This window comes from Salmo salar, chromosome 12 (genome assembly GCF_965601325.2).
Source record: "Salmo salar chromosome 12, fSalSal1, whole genome shotgun sequence".
NCBI lineage: Eukaryota > Metazoa > Chordata > Actinopteri > Salmoniformes > Salmonidae > Salmo > Salmo salar.
Genome location: NC_138302.1, coordinates 98,541,999 through 98,562,929, shown reverse-complemented (window position 1 = coordinate 98,562,929; position 20,931 = coordinate 98,541,999). Strand labels below are relative to the sequence as shown.

Below are 20,931 nucleotides of genomic sequence, written 5' to 3'. Positions count from 1 at the left end.
TGTAATACCTACATGTTTCAAGCAGACCACCATAGTCCCTGTACCCAAGGAAGCGAAGGTAACCTGCCTAAATGATTACCGCCCCGTGGCACTCACATCGGTAGCCATGAAGTGCTTTGAAAGGCTGGTCATGGCTCACATCAACAGCATCCTCCCGGACACCCTAGACCCATTCTAATTCGCATACCGCCCCAACAGATCCACAGATGACGCAATCTCAATCGCACTCCACACTGCCCTTTCTCACCTGGACAAAAGGAACACCAATGTGAGAATGCTGTTCATTGACTACAGCTCAGAGTTCAACACCATATTGCCCACGAAGCTCATCACTAAGCTAAGGACTCTGCGACTAAACACCTCCCTCGGCAACTGGATCCTGGACTTCCTGACGGGCTGCCCCCAGGTGGTAAGAGTAGGCAACAACACGTCTGCCACGTTGATCTTTAACACTGTGGCCCCTCAGGGGTGTGTACTTAGTCCCCTCCTGTATTCCCTGTTCACCCACGACTGCATGGCCAAACACGACACCAACACCATCATTAAGTTTGCTGACGACACAACAGTGGTAGGCCTGATCACCGACAACTATGAGATGGCCTATAGGGAGGAGGTCAGAGAACTGTCAGTGTGGTGCCAGGACAACAACCCCTCGGTCAATGTGAGCAAGACAAAGGAGCTGATTTTGGACCACAGGAAAAGGCAGGCCGAACAGGCCCCCATTAACATCAATGGGGCTGTAGTGGAGCGGGTCGAGAGTTCCTTGGCGTCCACATCCCCAACGAACTATCATGGTCCAAACATACCAAGTCAGTCGTGAAGAGGGCACGAAACAAACCTTTTCCCCCTCAGGAGACTGAAAAGATTTGGCATGGGTCCCCAGATCCTCAAAAGTTTCTACAGCTGCACCATCGAGAGCATCCTGACCGGTTGCATCACCGCCTGGTATGGCAACGGCTCGGCATCTGACCGTAAGGCGCTACAGAGGGTAGTGCGAATGGCCCAGTACATCACTGGGGCCAAGCTTCCTGCCATCCAGGACCGGACAGTTTACATTGACCCCCCCTCCCTTTTGTACACTGCTGCTACTAGCTGTTTGTTTGTTATCTACAGCTGAAGTCGGACGTTTACATACACCTTAGCCAAATACATTTAAACTCAGTTTTTCACAATTCCTGACATTTAATCCTAGTAAAAATTCCCTGTTTTAGGTTAGTTAGGATCACCACTTTATTTTAAGAATGTGAAATGTCAGAATAATAGTAGAGAGAATTACTTATTTCAGCTTCTATTTCTTTCATCACATTCCCAGTGGGTCAGAAGTTTACATACACTCAATTAGTACTTGGTAGCATTGCCTTTACATTTTTTCACTTGAGTCAAACGTTTCGGGTAGCCTTCCACAAGCTTCCCACAATAAGTTGGGTGAATTTTGGCCCATTCCTCCTGACAGAGCTGGTGTAACTCAGTCAGGTTTGTATGCCTCCTTGCTCGCACACGCTTTTTCAGTTCTGCCAACACATTTTCTATAGGATTGAGGTCAAGGCTTTGTGATGGCCACTCCAATACCTTGACTTTGTTGTCCTTAAGCCATTTTGCTGCAACTTTGGAAGTATGCTTGGGGCCATTGCCCATTTGGAAACCCCATTTGCGACCAAGCTTTAAATTCCTGACTGATGTCTGAGATGTTGCTTCAATATATCCACATAATTCTCCTGCCTCATGATGCCATCTATTTTGTGAAGTGCACCTGTCCCTCCTGCAGCAAAGCACCCCCACAACATGATGCTGCCACCCCCGTGCTTCACAGTTGGGATGGTGTTCTTCGGCTTGCAAGCTTCCCCCTTTTTCTTCCAAACATAACAATGGTCATTATGGCCAAACAGTTCTATTTTTGTTTCATCAAACCAGAGGACATTTCTCCAAAATGTACGATCTTTGTCCCCATGTGCAGTTGCAAACCGTAGTCTGGCTTTTTTTAAGGCTGTTTTGGAGCAGTGGCTTCTTCCTTGCTGAGCAGCCTTTCAGGTTATGTCTATATTGGACTCGTTTTACTGTGGATATAGATACTTTTGTATCTGTTTCCTCCAGCATCTTCACAAGGTCCTTTGCTGTTGTTCTGGGATTGATTTGCACTTTTTCGCACCAAAGTACGTTCATCTCTAGGGGACAGAACTCGTCTCCTTCCTGAGTGGTATGATGGCTGCGTGGTCCCATGGTGTTTATACTTGCGTACTATTGTTTGTACAGATGAACGTGGTACCTTCAGGGGTTTGGAAATTGCTCCCAAGGATGAACCAGACTTGTGGAGGTCTACAATTTGTTTTCTGAGGTCGTGGCTGATTTCTTTTGATTTTCCCATGATGTCAAGCAAAGAGGCACTGAGTTTGAAGGTAGGCCTTGAAATACATCCACAGGTACACCTCCAATTGACTCAAATGATGTCAATTAGCCTATCAGAAGCTTCTAAAGCCATGACATAATTTTCTGGAATTTTCCATGCTGTTTAAAGGCACAGTCAACTTAGTGTATGTAAACTTCTGACCCACTGGAATTGTGATACAGTGAATTATAAGTTAAATAATCTGTCTGTAAACAATTGTTGGAAAAATTACTTGTGTCATGCACAAAGTAGATGTCCTAACCGACTTGCCAAAACTATAGTTTGTTAACAAGAAATTTGTGTTGTGGTTGAAAAAAGACTTTTAATGACTCCAACCTAAGTGTATGTAAACTGTTTGCATAAATCCCTTCAGCTCCACCTACATGTACAAATGACCTGGACTAACCTGTACCTGCACATTGACTCGGTACCGGTGCCCCCTCTATATAGCCTCGTTATTGTTATTGTGTTACTTTTTATTATTACTCTTTATTTTATTCTACTTGGTAAATATTTTCTTCTTATTGAACTGCACTGTTGGTTAAGGGCTTGTAAGTAAAGCATTTCACAGTAAAGTCTACACCTGTTGCATTCGGTGCATGTGACAAATAAAGTTTGATTTGATTAAAGATAGACTGATAGGACTATTAAAGATAGCAGACTACCACTGACTGATAGGACTATTAAAGATAGTCTCCTATTTTTGACTGATAGGACTATTAAAGATTGGCGATTTAACCTATAGTCCTGGACTAAAAAGATGTGACAGCATGTCCCGCATGGATTATTTTGTGTCATCCTTTCAGTGATCTCTGGGTTCAGCAGGTTAAAGAGAGTCTTATTACTAAGAAAGAGAGGAGGACAACTGACATCACAACTAGCCTACTACTGTCCTCTACTGTCCTCTACTGTACTGTCCTCTACTGTCCTCTACTGTACTGTCCTCTACTGTACTGTCCTCTACTGTACTCTACTGTCCTCTACTGTACTGTACTGTCCTCTACTGTACTGTCCTCTACTGTCCTCTACTGTACTGTCCTCTACTGTACTGTACTGTCCTCTACTGTACTGTACTGTCCTCTACTGTACTGTCCTCTACTGTACTGTACTGTCCTCTACTGTACTGTCCTCTACTGTACTCTACTGTACTGTACTCTACTGTACTGTCCTCTACTGTCCTCTACTGTACTGTCCTCTACTGTACTGTCCTCTACTGTACTGTCCTCTACTGTACTGTACTGTACTGTCCTCTACTGTACTGTACTGTCCTCTACTGTACTGTACTGTCCTCTACTGTACTCTACTCTACTGTACTGTACTCTACTGTACTGTCCTCTACTGTACTGTCCTCTACTGTACTCTACTGTACTGTCCTCTACTGTACTGTACTGTCCTCTACTGTACTGTACTGTCCTCTACTGTACTCTACTCTACTGTACTGTACTCTACTGTACTGTACTGTACTGTCCTCTACTGTCCTCTACTGTACTCTTCTCTACTGTCCTCTACTGTACTGTACTGTCCTCTCCTCTACTGTCCTCTACTGTACTGTACTCTACTGTACTGTCCTCTACTGTACTGTACTGTACTGTCCTCTACTGTACTGTCCTCTACTGTCCTCTACTGTACTGTACTGTACTGTCCTCTACTGTACTGTACTCTACTGTCCTCTACTGTACTGTACTCTACTGTCCTCTACTGTCCTCTACTGTACTGTCCTCTACTGTACTGTACTGTCCTCTACTGTACTGTCCTCTACTGTACTGTACTGTCCTCTACTGTACTGTCCTCTACTGTACTGTCCTCTACTGTACTGTGCAATACTGTCCTCTACTGTACTGTACTGTACTGTACTGTCCTCTACTGTACTGTCCTCTACTGTACTCTACTGTACTCTAATCTACTGTACTGTACTGTATTCTACTGTACTGTCCTCTACTGTACTGTCCTCTACTGTCCTCTACTGTCCTGTACTGTATTCTACTGTACTGTCCTCTACTGTACTGTCCTCTACTGTCCTCTACTGTACTGTACTGTATTCTACTGTACTGTCCTCTACTGTACTCTACTGTACTGTCCTCTACTGTCCTCTACTGTACTGTACTGTATTCTACTGTACTGTCCTCTACTGTACTCTACTGTACTGTACTGTCCTCTACTGTACTGTCCTCTACTGTCCTCTACTGTACTCTACTGTCCTCTACTGTACTGTCCTCTACTGTACTCTACTGTACTGTACCCAGCCTGTACCTAGCCTGTACCCAGCCTGTACCCAGCCTGTACCTAGCCTGTACCCAGCCTGTACCCAGCCAGTACCTAGCCTGTACCCAGCCTGTACCCAGCCTGTACCCAGCCTGTACCTTGCCTGTACCCAGCCTGTACCTAGCCTGTACCCTGCCTGTACCCAGCCTGTACCCAGCCTGTACCTAGCCTGTACCCAGCCTGTACCTAGCCTGTACCCAGCCTGTACCCAGCCTGTACCCAGCCTGTACCTAGCCTGTACCCAGCCTGTACCCAGCCCGTACCTAGCCCGTACCCAGCCCGTACCCAGCCCGTTCCTAGCCTGTACCCAGCCTGTACCTAGCCTGTACCCAGCCCACCACAATAAACAGTTCTGGGAATAAATACACTCATCACAGCAATATCATATTAATTTATATAGTGTGTGTGGAGGTGAGCATCTAGCGCTGCTGTTTGGGACATGTTACCTGCTGCCATGTATTCACTCTATCAAAGATCTTCTCTGTCCTTCTCACAAAAGAGTGGACAAGATATAGCAGGGGAACTCTGATGTCAAACAGAAAGGACATACCACTGTCATATACATACATCCACGTACCTCTGAGGGACTTGCTGTCTAGACCAGTGGTGTTGACTTGGTCTCTGACATCATCCCAGAGATGAACAGAGGACTGGAGAGGCTTGTTGTCGTCATTGAATAACCCTGAGGACTCCTGTCCCTGGGGGGTTAGGCCTGGTACTGTGGTGGGGCTGCCTGGAACTACAGAGAAGAAGAAAACTTATTTACTCACAGACACTCCCTGGAGTAGTTTGGGGATTAAATGCCTTGCTCTATGATAATGATGCAAGACTATGCCCCAATAGATTTCCCTGTCGGGTATAGGATTTGAACCAGCAACCCTTTGGTTGCTGGTCCACTTCTCTAATGTACCTGTCATCATCTCAGGCTGCTCCTCCACATCTTGGTCCAGGTCCATGAGGGACAGGGGAGAGGGCTGGGAGGGCTGGGAGGTGGACAGCAGGGTGGGTGGCCCATCACTCAGCAGGGCATCACATGACAGTAGGAACAACAGTGTGGAGCCTGGAAAGAGAGAGAAGGAAAGAGAGAAGGAAAGAAAGAGGGAAGGAAAGAGAGAAGGAAAGAGAGAAAGAAAGAAAGAGAGAGAGAGAGAAGGACAGGGAGAGAGAGAAGGAAAGAAAGAGAGGAAAGAGATGAGAGAGATGGAAAGAGAGAGAGAGAGAGAGAGAGAGAAGGAGAGACGGAGAGAGAAGATTTCCATCCATTTCTTAGATATACTAGGTAAGTACCAGCTTACATCGGGCTGTGAAATAAAGCATTGCTAAATGAAGATTTACTAAAATAAGATTTACTAAATGAAGATTTACTAAAATAAGATTTACTAAATGAAGATTTACTAAAATAAGATTTACTAAATGAAGATTTACTAAATTAAGATTTACTAAAATAAGATTTACTAAATTAAGATTTACTAAATTAAGATTTACTAAAATAAGATTTACTAAAATAAGATTTACTAAATTAAGATTTACTAAATTAAGATTTACTAAAATAAGATGTCCTTTCAAATAGACTCCAGTCACCCAAGTTATAGACTGTTTTCTCTGCTACCGATAGGCAAGCAACACCGGAGCGCCAAGTCTAGGGCCAAGTCTAGGACCAAGTCTAGGGCCAAGTCTAGGACCAAGTCTAGGGCCAGGTCTAGGACCAAGTCTAGGACCAAGTCTAGGACCAAGTCTAGGACCAAGTCTAGGACCAAGTCTAGGACCAAGTCTAGGACCAAGTCTAGGACCAAAAGGTTCCTCAACAGCTTCTACCCCCAAGTCATTAGACTGCTGAACAATTCATAAAAATCGCCACTGGACAATTTACATTGATCCCCCCCCCCCCCGTACACTGCTGCTACTCGCTGTTTGTTTGTTACGTATGCATAGTCACTTTCTTCTTCTTGAACTGCACTGTTGGTTAAAAGGCTTGTAAATAACCATTTCACGGTAAAGTCTACACGTTGTATTCGGTGCATGTGGCAAATAAAGTTTGGTTTGATTTGAAATAGAAGGTAATACTCTAAATGTGTAGCTGGTCCCGTGTGGCTCAGTTGGTAGAGCATGGTGTTTGCAATGCCAGGGTTGTGGGTTCGATTCCCACGGGGGACCAGTACGGAGAAATAAATGTATGAAATGTATGCATTAGACGGAGGACCAGTATGTGAAAATGTATGCATGCACTTCCGTAAGTCGCTCTGGATAAGTGTGTCTGTAAAATGACTAAAAGCAGATAATGTATGTGACAGATAGACATTAAGTTACTAAGCACTTGAGTGACACCTGTCAGTCTTTGACCTGTTAAAGAATGTGCCCCTGTCTGATCCCAGCCCCAGTTTTAACCACAAATGGCTTTAATACAGTCTAGAGTCCAACCAGCTTTAATTCCACACTGTTTGAATATGTTGAACTATGAGGTCACACTGGGCTAAGCTCCCCAGTGGCTCTGTCACCAGCCACATGACAAGAAGACTGAGATGTATTCCTTGTTCTCAAAATACATTTCCCATCCTAGCCATGACTTTCTAAATGCTGAGTCACAGAGCCTTGCAGATACTGTAGATAAGTAAGCCTGGCTCCTCTTTGACTAGGACAATGAGGTCACGGCTACATGGCAGAAAGCATCACCAAGACAGAGGTTTAGGCTCTTGTTTATTCCCAAAACACACTTTCCAGGCTGTGGATTTCATTAATGCAGAGTCACAGAGGCTTGTAGTTAGATAAGGACAAGCCTTTACAGCTGGCAGGGCTTCTGTCACTGATACATAACTCATACACATCTCTGTTCTCTTCCTGGTGTGGCTCTGTCTGTCTGCTGGCTCTTCAAACACATCTCTGTTCTCTTCCTGGTGTGGCTCTGTCTGCTGGCTCTTCAAACACATCTCTGTTCTCTTCCTGGTGTGGCTCTGTCTGCTGGCTCTTCAAACACATCTCTGTTCTCTTCCTGGTGTGGCTCTGTCTGCTGGCTCTTCAAACACATCTCTGTTCTCTTCCTGGCGTGGCTCTGTCTGCTGGCTCTTCAAACACATCTCTGTTCTCTTCCAGGCGTGGCTCTGTCTGCTGGCTCTTCAAACACATCTCTGTTCTCTTCCTGGTGTGGCTCTGTCTGCTGGCTCTTCAAACACATCTCTGTTCTCTTCCTGGTGTGGCTCTGTCTGTCTGTCTGCTGGCTCTTCATACACATCTCTGTTCTCTTCCTGGTGTGGCTCTGTCTGTCTGTCTGCTGGCTCTTCAAACACATCTCTGTTCTCTTCCTGGTGTGGCTCTGTCTGTCTGTCTGCTGGCTCTTCAAACACATCTCTGCTCTCTTCCTGGTGTGGCTCTGTCTGCTGGCTCTTCAAACACATCTCTGTTCTCTTCCTGGTGTGGCTCTGTCTGTCTGCTGGCTCTTCAAACACATCTCTGTTCTCTTCCTGGTGTGGCTCTGTCTGCTGGCTCTTCAAACACATCTCTGTTCTCTTCCTGGTGTGGCTCTGTCTGTCTGCTGGCTCTTCTAACACATCTCTGTTCTCTTCCTGGCATGGCTCTGTCTGTCTGCTGGCTCTTCAAACACATCTCTGTTCTCTTCCTGGTGTGGCTCTGTCTGCTGGCTTTTCAAACACATCTCTGTTCTCTTCCAGCCATGGCTCTGTCTGTCTGTCTGCTGGCTCTTCAAACACATCCCGGTTGTTTGGGGCCTCTGGCCGCTTCAAAGTGGAAATTATAACCTTCAGAAGCCTTTTAACCTCGAAAAGCGAACATATGGAATTGTTTTAAGATGGTCATACCATGAATCATGTAGCTATTTGATTTTGAATTTTTGCTATAAAAAAAACATGTATAAAACAATTATTTGATAAAATATTGAATTTGGCCTTTACTACAATAGCCCATAGAAACACATTGAATAACACATTCATAAATGCCAAAAAAAAGACAGTCCAAAAATGTATCATAAGGAATGAAGGTTTTGTAATAAGTGTCTGTCCTATGTCTAGGAGATATAAGAAAGGTCACAAAATATTTTTGTTTTTTTGGACACATATTTAACCCCTTATATTTATTAGCACGAAACTACCTCCAGACTTCCATTCATTCGTATGGTTTAACTTAAAAACTCGTAGAGCAGAATGGAGAACACTATCGTCTTATTGAGTCTCTTATCTCTCCATAGAGCAGTCAGTCATAGGCCTTCCGAGTAGTGCAGCTGTCTAAAGCATTCCATTGTAGTGCTTGAGGTGTCACTACAGACCTGGGTTCAATCCCAGGCTGTGTCACAGCTGTGCGTGTCCGGGAGACCCATGAGGAGTCGCACAATTGGCCCAGCGTCGTCAGTTTTACATTTTCTGCATTGCCAAAAAAGTTATCCTGCAACAGGCTGATCAAATTAAGATCCTCCTCTGAGTCCCCAGAACTTCTGGTGTGACTAACTGGGTTTGAACCTGTCTCAACCATGAGGCAGTGTTAGCGCGCCGAGCTAAAGGCTGAAGCTCAGGGAGCTAACACAAGTCTTCCGGCAGGTCTCAGGCAATGTAAGGAATCATGGGAACGTGTTTCACTGGACCACATACTGGCCAACTATTATAGTACTGGTCTGGTTGTGTTCTCTCTGAGTTTCCACATGGCTGTCTGCGTCTAACCTTGGGTACGTCCCAATGACACCCCAATTACCTATACAGTGCACTACTTTTGAGCAGGGCCCATAGGGAAAAGTGGCCCTTTTTCACCAACGAGCTGAAACAGTAATGTATTCTACATCTAGCTTCAAGGTCAAGACTTGGACAGCTGTATTTTACATCTAGCTTCAAGGTCAAGACTTGTACATATGTATTCTACATCTAGCTTCAAGGTCAAGACTTGGACAGCTGTATTTTACATCTAGCTTCAAGGTCAAGACTTGTACATATGTATTCTACATCTAGCTTCAAGGTCAAGACTTGTACATATGTATTCTACATCTAGCTTCAAGGTCAAGACTTGTACATATGTATTCTACATCTAGCTTCAAGGTCAAGACTTGTACATATGTATTCTACATCTAGCTTCATGGTCAAGACTTTTACATATGTATTCCACATCTAGCTTCAAGGTCAAGACTTTTACATATGTATTCTACATCTAGCTTCAAGGTCAAGACTTGTACATATGTATTCTACATCTAGCTTCAAGGTCAAGACTTGGAGATCACCCAGGACTGAGACAAAACTTTACATTGAATGTCACTTCATTGACCCATGACTGATAGAAAGGCTAAGTACTACTGACCATAATAATTCACACTCGCACAACAACAACAACAAGAGCAACAACAACAACAACAAGAGCAACAACAACAAGAGCAACATCAACAACAAGAGCAACATCAACAACAACAACAAGAGCAACAACAATAATAACAAGAGCAACATCAACAACAACAACAAGAGCAACAACAACAACAACAAGAGCAACATCAACAACAAGAGCAACAACAACAACAAGAGCAACAACAACAACAAGAGCAACATCAACAACAAGAGCAACATCAACAACAACAACAAGAGCATCATCAACAACAACAAGAGCAACAACAACAACAAGAGCAACATCAACAACAAGAGCAACATCAACAACAACAACAAGAGCATCATCAACAACAACAAGAGCAACAACAACAACAACAAGAGCAACAAGAGCAACAACAACAACAAGAGCAACATCAACAACAACAACAAGAGCAACATCAACAACAACAAGAGCAACATCAACAACAACAAGAGCAACATCAACAACAACAACAAGAGCAACAACAACAACAACAAGAGCAACATCAACAACAAGAGCAACAACAACAACAAGAGCAACATCAACAACAAGAGCAACAACAACAACAAGAGCAACATCAACAACAAGAGCAACATCAACAACAACAACAAGAGCAACAACAACAACAAGAGCAACATCAACAACAAGAGCAACAACAACAACAAGAGCAACATCAACAACAACAACAAGAGCAACAACAACAAGAGCAACAACAACAACAACAACAAGAGCAACATCAACAACAACAACAAGAGCAACAACAACAACAACAACATCAACAACAACAACAAGAGCAACAACAACAACAAGAGCAACATCAACAACAAGAGCAACAACAACAACAAGAGCAACATCAACAACAAGAGCAACATCAACAACAACAACAAGAGCATCATCAACAACAACAAGAGCAACAACAACAACAAGAGCAACATCAACAACAAGAGCAACATCAACAACAACAACAAGAGCATCATCAACAACAACAAGAGCAACAACAACAACAACAAGAGCAACAAGAGCAACAACAACAACAAGAGCAACATCAACAACAACAACAAGAGCAACATCAACAACAACAAGAGCAACATCAACAACAACAAGAGCAACAACAACAACAACAACAACAAGACACTAATAAATCATACCAAACAGATACCAGATATTTGTTTCCTTTACTTGGAACATGATCTATGGAGGATCCCTGATTGTGATAAATATATATGTATTCCACAGTAAATCTCTCTGTTGCAGTCAAACTTCCTGTGTAGCCATTTGTTACTCCTTGTGTTATATAGCAGCCCTTTGCAGGGAAAGCATGTGGTTCTCTGCTCTCCTGCTGAGCTCTGGAAGGGGCAATGTTGTTAACCATCTGGTCTGGACCTAAGCAACCACATCCTTCAAATGTGCACTGCACTCACAGGCACTGCACCACACTGGGCATTGACTGTGCAATTCTAGTGTGTGTGTGTCAGCTACTTTGTTATCTCTGTCTTAGGATTTCCAACATCGTCTTCTTCATGGAGGTCAATAGAATGATTAAAGACTATTCTCTGCTCTCAGTAGTTTCCAGGATGCTGCTGTAGGTGCACTCACAATCACTGCACCGCACCAGACATCCTTCACAATCACTGCACCGCACATCCTTCACAATCACTGCATCAGACATCCTTCACAATCACTGCATCACATTTTTACATTTTAGTCATTTAGCAGACGCTCCTATCCAGAGCAACTTACAGTAATGAATGCATACATTTCATACATTTTTTCCCCCATACTGGTCCCCCGTGGGAATCGAACCCACAACCCTGGCGTTGCAAACACCATGCTCTACCAACTGAGCCACACGGGATCCATGGACATCCTTCACAATCACTGCATCGCATCGGACATCCTTCACATCCTTCACAATCACTGCATCGCATCGGACATCCTTCACAATCACTGCGTCACATTGGACATCCTTCACAATCACTGCATCGCATCGGACATCCTTCACATCCTTCACAATCACTGCATCGCATTGGACATCCTTCACATCCTTCACAATCACTGCATCGCATTGGACATCCTTCACATCCTTCACAATCACTGCATCGCATTGGACATCCTTCACAATCACTGCATCGCATCGGACATCCTTCACAATCACTGCATCGCATCGGACATCCTTCACAATCACTGCGTCACATTGGACATCCTTCACAATCACTGCGTCACATTGGACATCCTTCACAATCACTGCATCGCATTGGACATCCTTCAAAATCACTGCATCGCATCGGACATCCTTCAAAATCACTGCATCGCATCGGACATCCTTCACAATCACTGCATCGCATTGGACATCCTTCACAATCACTGCATCGCATCGGACATTCTTCACAATCACTGCATCGCATCGGACATCCTTCACATCCTTCACAATCACTGCATCGCATTGGACATCCTTCACATCCTTCACAATAACTGCATCGCATTGGACATCCTTCACATCCTTCACAATCACTGCATCGCATTGGACATCCTTCACAATCACTGCATCGCATTGGACATCCTTCACAATCACTGCATCGCATCGGACATCCTTCACAATCACTGCATCGCATCGGACATCCTTCACAATCACTGCGTCACATTGGACATCCTTCACAATCACTGCGTCACATTGGACATCCTTCACAATCACTGCATCGCATTGGACATCCTTCAAAATCACTGCATCGCATCGGACATCCTTCACAATCACTGCATCGCATTGGACATCCTTCACAATCACTGCATCGCATCGGACATCTTTCACAATCACTGCGTCACATTGGACATCCTTCACAATCACTGCATCGCATTGGACATCCTTCAAAATCACTGCATCGCATCGGACATCCTTCACAATCACTGCATCGCATTGGACATCCTTCACAATCACTGCATCGCATCGGACATCTTTCACAATCACTGCGTCACATTGGACATCCTTCACAATCACTGCATCGCATTGGACATCCTTCACAATCACTGTATTACATTGGACTTGATATTGATTGTTTGATTCTTCATCTTTGACCCAAGTCATTTGCATCTTTAGCCAATGGTGTATGTGCACAATGATAATGTACACACACAAGCACTTTAGCTGATTGTTCTGAAGAGTTATCTCAGGACTTCCACTGTCGTCTTCTATCTCCTTCTCCTACCCAATCAGAAGGGCGATGTACATCTGATGGAGGTCAATACCATGATGAATGTTTATTCAACCAGCCGAGAATACTGTCCAGAATGCTGCTGGGATGATAGGAGAATGGGCAACAGACAGAGGCTAGTGGACTTTGCAGCGTTGCATAGGCAGGTAGCGAGCTTTAAGGGTAGATAGTATGATCATTTTTACATTTTAGTCATTTAGCAGACGCTCTTATCCAGAGCGACTTACAGTAGTGAATGCATACATTTCATTTCATACTTTAAAAAAAAAAAAAATCCTACTGGCCCCCCGTGGGAATCGAACCCACAAGCCTGGCGTTGCAAACACCATGCTCTACCAACTGAGCCACAGGGAAGGCTAATGATAGTCCCATGATAGTGATAAATGATAAATGATAGTCCCATGATGACCCTAACTCTTCATGACCCTAACTCAATCACTGCATCACACCACACTGGACATTGACTGTATGACTCTACATAATTATCTTTAGCCAAAGCGTAGGTACATACACTACCGGTCAATAGTTTTAGAACACCTACTCATTCAAGGGTTTTTCTTAATTTTTTACTATTTTCTACATTGTAGAATAATAGTGAAGACATCAAAACTATGAAATAACACATATGGAATCATGTAGGAAAAAAAAAAAAATGTTAAACAAATCAAAATAGATTTTATATTTGAGATTCTTCAAATAACCACCCTTTGCCTTGATGACAGCTTTGCGCACTCTTGGCATTCTCTCAACCAGCTTCACCTGGAATGCTTTCCCAACAGTCTTGAAGGTGTTCAAACATATGCTGAGCACTTGTTGGCTGCTTTTCCTTCACACTACGTTCAGACTCATCCCAAACCATCTCAATTTGATTGAAGTTGGTTGATTGTGGAGGCCAGGTCATCTGATGCAGCACTCCATCACTCTCCTTCTTGGTCAAATAGCCCTTACACAGCCTGGAGGTGTGTTGGGTCATTGTCCTGTTGAAAAACAAATGATAGTCCCACTAAGCCCAAACCCGATGGGATGGTGTATCACTGCAGTATGCTGTAATAGCCATGCTGGTTAAGTGTGCCATGAATTCTAAATAGATCACAGACAGTGTCACCAGCAAAACACCCCCACATCATAACACCTCCTCCTCCATGCTTTACAGTGGGAAATAAACATGCAGAGATCATCCGTTCACCCACACCGCGTCTAACAAAGAAACAGCGGTTGGAACCAAACATCTCCAATTTGGACTCGAGACTCCGGACTTCATTGCTCGTGTTTCATGGCCCAAGCAAGTCTTCTTCTTATTGGTGTCCATTAGTAGTGGTTTCTTTGCAGCAATTCGACCATGAAGGCCTGATTCACGCAGTCTTCTCTGAACAGTTGATGTTGAGATGTGTCTGTTACTTAAACTCTGTGAAGAATTTATTTGGCCTGTAATTTCTGTGGCTGGTAACTCTAATGAACTTATCCTCTGCAGCAGACGTAACTCTGGGTCTTCCATTCCTGTGGCGGTCCTCATTAGAGCACGTTTCATAGCGCCTGATGATTTTTGCAACTGCACTTGAAGAAACTTTCAAAGTTCCTGACATTTTTCTCTTTGGTTATTTGAGCTGTTCTTGCCATAATATGGACTTGGACCAAATAGTGCTATCTTCTATTTTACCTTTATTTAACTAGGCAAGTCAGTTAACCTCTATGGGCTAGGTGGGACCCTTGCGTCCCACCTACGTAACAGCCACTGCCAGCCTGTGGCGCGATTTTCAAAACCTTAAAAATCCTATTACTTCAATTTCTCAAACATATGACTATTTTACAGCCATTTAAAGACAAGACTCTCGTTAATCTAACCACACTGTCCGATTTCAAAAAGGCTTTACAACGAAAGCAAAACATTAGATTATGTCAGCAGAGTACCAAGCCAGAAATAATCAGACACCCATTTTTCAAGCCAGCATATAATGTCACCAAAACCCAGAAGACAGCTAAATGCAGCACTCACCTTTGATGATCTTCATCAGATGACAACCCTAGGACATTATGTTATACAATACATGCATGTTTTGTTCAATCAAGTTCATATTTATATCAAAAACCAGCTTTTTACATTAGCATGTGACGTTCAGAACTAGCATACCCCCCGCAAACTTCCGGGGAATTCGCTAACATTTTACTAAATTACTCACGATAAACGTTCACAAAAAGCATAACAATTATTTTAAGAATTATAGATACAGACCTCCTCTATGCACTCGATATGTCCGATTTTAAAATAGCTTTTTGGTGAAAGCACATTTTGCAATATTCTAAGTACATAGCCCAGGCATCACGGGCTCGCTATTTAGACACCCGGCAAGTTTAGCACTCACCATAATCATATTTACTATTATAAAACTTTGATTACCTTTTGTTGTCTTCGTCAGAATGCACACCCAGGACTGCTACTTCAATAACAAATGTTGGTTTGGTCCAAAATAATCCATCGTTATATCCGAATAGCGGCGTTTTGTTTGTGCGTTCCAGACACTATCCGAAATAGTAAAGAAGTGTCGCGCGCATGGCGCAATTCGTGACAATAAAATTCTAAATATTCCATTACCGTACTTCGAAGCATGTCAACCGCTGTTTAAAATCAATTTTTACGACATTTTTCTCGTAGAAAAGCGATAATATTCCGACAGGGAATCTCCTTTTCGGCAAACAGAGGAAAAAATCCCAAAGGCGGGGGCGGTCGGGGTCACGCGCATAAGCCCAGTGTCCCTTGATCGGCCACTTGAGAAAGGCGATAATGTGTTTCAGCCTGGGGCTGGAATGACGACATTCTGTTTTTTCCCGGGCTCTGAGCGCCTATGGACGACGTGGGAAGTGTCACGTTAGAGCAGAGATCCTTAGTAAATGATAGAGATGGAAAAGAAGTTCAAGAAATGGTCAGACAGGCCACTTCCTGTAAAGGAATCTCTCAGGTTTTGACCTGCCATTTGAGTTCTGTTATACTCACAGACACCATTCAAACAGTTTTAGAAAATTTAGGGTGTTTTCTATCCATATGTAATAAGTATATGCATATTCTAGTTACTGGGTAGGAGTGGTAACCAGATTAAATCGGGTAAGTTTTTTATCCAGCCGTGTCAATACTGCCCCCTAGCCCTAACAGGTTAACTAAGAACAAATTCTTATTTTCAATGACAGCCTAGGAACAGTGGGTTAACTGCCTTGTTCAGGGGCAGAATGACAGATTTGTACCTTGTCAGCTCGGGGATTCGATCTTGCAACCTTTCAGTTACTAGTCCAACGCTCTAACCACTAGGCTACGCTGCCGCCCCTATATACCCCCCTACCTTGTCACAACCCAACTGATTGGCTCAAACACATTAAGAAGAAAATAAATTCCACAAATTAACTTTTAAGAAGGCTCACCTGTTAATTGAAATGCATTCCAGGTGACTACCTCGTGAAGCTGGTTGAGAGAATGCCAAGAGTGTGCAAAGCTGTCATCAAGGCAAAGGGTGGCTATTTGAAGAATGTCATTTCTTTAACACTTTTTTGGTTACTACATGATTCCATATGTGTTATTTCATATTTTTTGATGTCTTCACTATTATTCTACAATTTAGAAAATAGTAAAAATAAAGAAAAACCCTTGAATGAGTAAGTGTTCTAAAACTTTTGACCGGTAGTATATACTCTGTGTGTGTGATTCACACAAGTGCTTCAGGCTGCTTCATCTTTATAGAGCTCTCTATCTCATTATATCCATATCATATCATAGCCACCATGGCCTATTTATTGCCTTTACCTCCCTTATCTCACCTCATTTGCTCACATTGTATATAGACTTATTTTTCTACTGTATTATTGACTGTATGTTTGTTTTTACTCCATGTGTAACTCTGTGTTGTTGTATGTTGTCGAACTGCTTTGCTTTATCTTGGCCAGGTCGCAGTTGTAAATGACAACTTGTTCTCAACTTGCCTACCTGGTTAAATAAAGGTTAAATAAATAAATTAAATATCATTCTACATCAGTAATCAATCACTTACCTGTCCTGCTAAGTACATTCATGAGGGTCAATAGTATGATGAATGACTACTCTAGCTGCTTTGAATGGGTTCCAGGATGATGCTGTGTCCTGTAGGAGGATGGCAGGGCTATAGCCAGAGGGAGGGAGGCTGACTTTACAGCACTGCGTAGGCAGCCAGGTAGCTTTAGCTGTGGGTAGTAGTGAAATGTATAGTGCCTGTTCTCTGGCTGCCTACAGTGTACATTTCTCACAGCAGAAAACTGTTGAAAGTGTACAGGCTGAGATTACCAAGTTCATATGTGTATACAGTTCATTTGGAAAATGTTCAGACTCCTTGAATTTTTCCACATTTTGATATGTTACATCCTTCTTCTAAAATTGATTTAATCAATGTTTTTCCTCATCAATCCACACACAATAACCCATAATGACATCACAATACCCCATAATGACATCACAATACCCCATAATGACATCACAATACCCCATAATGACAAAGAGAAAACAGGTTTAAAAAAAAAAAAAAAAAAATACCATATTTACATAAGTATTCAGACCCTTTGCTAAGAGACTTGCAATTTAACTCAGGTGCATCTTGTTTCCATTGATCATCCTTGAGATGTTTCTACAACTTGATTGGAGTCCACCTGTGGTAAATTGATTGGACATGATTTGGAAAGGAACACACCTGTCTATATAAGGTCCCACAGTTGACAGTGCATGTCAGAGTAAAACCCAAGCCAGCAAGTCGAAGGAATTGTCCGTAGAGCTCTGAGACAAGATTGTGTCGAGGTACAGATCTGGGGAAGGGTACCAAAACATTTCTGCAGCATTAAAAGTCCCCAAGATTACAACCTAGTGGCCCCCATCATTTTGTTTGGAACCACCAAGACTCTTCCTAGAGCTGGCCGCCCGGCCAAACTGAGCAATCGGGGGAGAAGGGCCTTGGTCAGGGAGGTGACCAAGAACCCGATGGTCACTCTGACAGAGCTCTAGAGTTCCTCTGTGGAGATGGGAGAACCTTCCAGAAGGACAACCATCTCTGCAGCACTCCACCAATCAGGCCTTTATGGTAGAGTGGCCAGACAGAAGCCACTCCTCAGTAAAAGGCACATGAAAGCCTGCTTGGAGTTTGCCAAAAGGCACCTAAAGGACTCAGACCATGAGAAACAAGATTCTCTGGTCTGATGAAACCAAGATTGAACTCTTTGGCCTGAAAGCCGAAGCATCACATCTGGAGGAAACCTGGCACCATCCCTATGGTGAAGCATGGTGGTGGCAGCATCATGCTGTGGGAATGTTTTTTCAGTGGCAGGGACTGGGAGACTAGTCAGGATCGAGGGAAAGATGAACAGAGCAAGTACAGAGAGATCCTTGATGAAAACCTGCTCCAGAGCACTCAGGACCTCAGACTGGGGCAAAGGTTCACTTTCCAACAAGAGAGCGACCCTAAGCACACAGCCAAGAACACAGGAGTGGCTTCAGGACAAGTTTCGGAATGACCTTGAGTGGCCCAGCCAGACCCCGGACTTGAACCCGATCGAACATCTCTGGAGAGACCTGAAAATAGCTGTGCAGCAACGCTCCCCATCCAACCTGACAGAGCTTGAGAGGATCTACAGAGAAGAATGGGAGAAACTCCCCAAATACAGGTGTGCCGAAGCTTGTAGCGTCATACCCAAGAAGACTCGAGGCTGTAATCGCTGCCAAAGGTGCTTCAACAAAGTACTGAGTAAAGGGTCTGAATACTTTTTTTTTTATGTTTGGACTATTGCTAAAATGTCAAACCTGTTTTTGCTTTTTCATTTTGGGGTATTGTGTGTAGTGTGATACTGAAGAAAAAAACAATTGAAAAAAACAATTGAATCCATTTTAGAATAAGGCTGTAATGTAAAAAAAAAAATTGGGGGGGGGAAAGTCAAGGGGTCTGAATACTTTCCAAATGCACTGTAATATAATAATATGATAATCTTTGAGAATATAGTCACTGAGAAACAATCACGGTGTTGGATATTGAATCCTTCCTGATGTCGTGAGCCAGCCAGCCAATGCAGTGGAAAGTATTGTGTTGAAGTAAACACATTTTACAGAGCCAGTGGAGGGAGGGAAGTTTCAGAGAAACCTATAGGCTACTGTACCGAAGTGCTGTCCTTGTTCTTCTGTGCCTGCATAGTGCTTAAAACAGATGTCAGCACTACTGTAAATGTCAGCACTACTGTAAATGTCAGCACTACTGTAAATATCAGCACTACTGTAGATGTCAGCATTACTGTAAATGTCAGCCCTACTGTAAATATCAGCACTACTGTAGATGTCAGCATTACTGTAAATGTCAGCACTACTGTAAATGTCAGCACTACTGTAAATATCAGCACTACTGTAGATGTCAGCATTACTGTAAATGTCAGCCCTACTGTAAATATCAGCACTACTGTAGATGTCAGCATTACTGTAAATGTCAGCCCTACTGTAAATATCAGCACTACTGTAAATGTCAGCACTGGACCAATAGAGCAACAAGGTAATATTCTCATTGGCTGTCATGGAAATAGGACAGCAAATAATACAATCCCCTCATTAAAAAAATGATGAAGTTGGCAAATGATTGTCCCGAGTCTGGATGAGGTGAAATGATATAGAGAAATGATGGAGCCTGGTTCCATACCAGTAGGCCAACTCCTCTGACTACTGTTTTCATTGAACCAAACAATACAATAAGTTGGCTATAGCACTGAGTGGCAACACTAATTAGTGGCCTCTGTTCTGATGGTTTACAATGTTCCATGCAATCAATATCTGTCAAGTACAGTGTCACTACAATTAAACTATGGGTTGAGGGGTTGAGTGGTAAGTCACTTGTTAACTCAGAAGGAAAACAACTGTTCCATAAGACTGTGAAGATAAATGTGTGTACTGTGAAGATAAATGTGTGTACTGTCTAGTAATGGGATAATAATGGGATGATAATCTCCAACCAGGTTTGACTGTGCTGTGCTCGTCGTGTCCAGTATAATGACTAGCCTGTAGGAGCGCACCACCATAACTTCATTAATAAAGCCTACACATAACTGGGCTTCCTTAGATCATCAATTCTAGATCTATACAATCCAGCTCCTCGTGAGTTTGGTGTTGCTTCTCGACTGTCTGAGGACAGACTTCTTTGTATAGGCTGTGTACTGTACTACACAGAAACAGGCAAAACAGTACTGTACTGTAAACTATAATATTTATTGTTTTTGACATTAAATCTATTTTAAATCTAAATGATCTCATGACGCCAGATTAACAAAAAGAAAAACAATATATATATATATATATATATATATATATATATATTATTTTTTTTAAACACACTGGTTTCATGTTTAAACACAGGTCTACTTGAAATCACTACTGCACCAAATCAGTGGGTCCACTTTTATAATAAGCCTCACAAATGAGTCACATTTAATATTATCTTCTATTAGGGTGTAGAAGATATCAAGTAGGAGATAACAGACCATAACTACATGGATTTTCTTTGGATACGTCCAGGCCCTCCTTTGTTGAGCAACAGAATGATGATGACAATGTTATGCATCTGTGAATATTGCATGAGAAAACACGGCGTGTGATTTATGATTGCTGCAGAAACACACTCAGTGAGACACGTTGAGCTTTTTTAGTTGATAATTCATAGTAGAAAGGATCCTGGTCGAAAACACGAATAACCATCATTTAAACAATTACAAATGATACAATTT

At 42.8% G+C, this 20,931-nt stretch overlaps 1 protein-coding gene across 1 annotated transcript in view; it reads right to left on the bottom strand.

Moving 5' to 3' along the window:
* Positions 1-20,931, bottom strand: part of LOC106566198 (uncharacterized) — a 32,442-nt gene that overhangs the window by 10,913 nt on the left and 598 nt on the right. Inside the window, exons 2-3 of the mRNA XM_082959578.1 lie at positions 5,556-5,705; positions 5,223-5,384 (exon numbers count right to left, since the gene is read on the bottom strand). Coding sequence (XP_082815704.1) covers positions 5,223-5,384; positions 5,556-5,705 — 312 coding nt within the window. The remainder of the gene's footprint in view (positions 1-5,222; positions 5,385-5,555; positions 5,706-20,931) is intronic.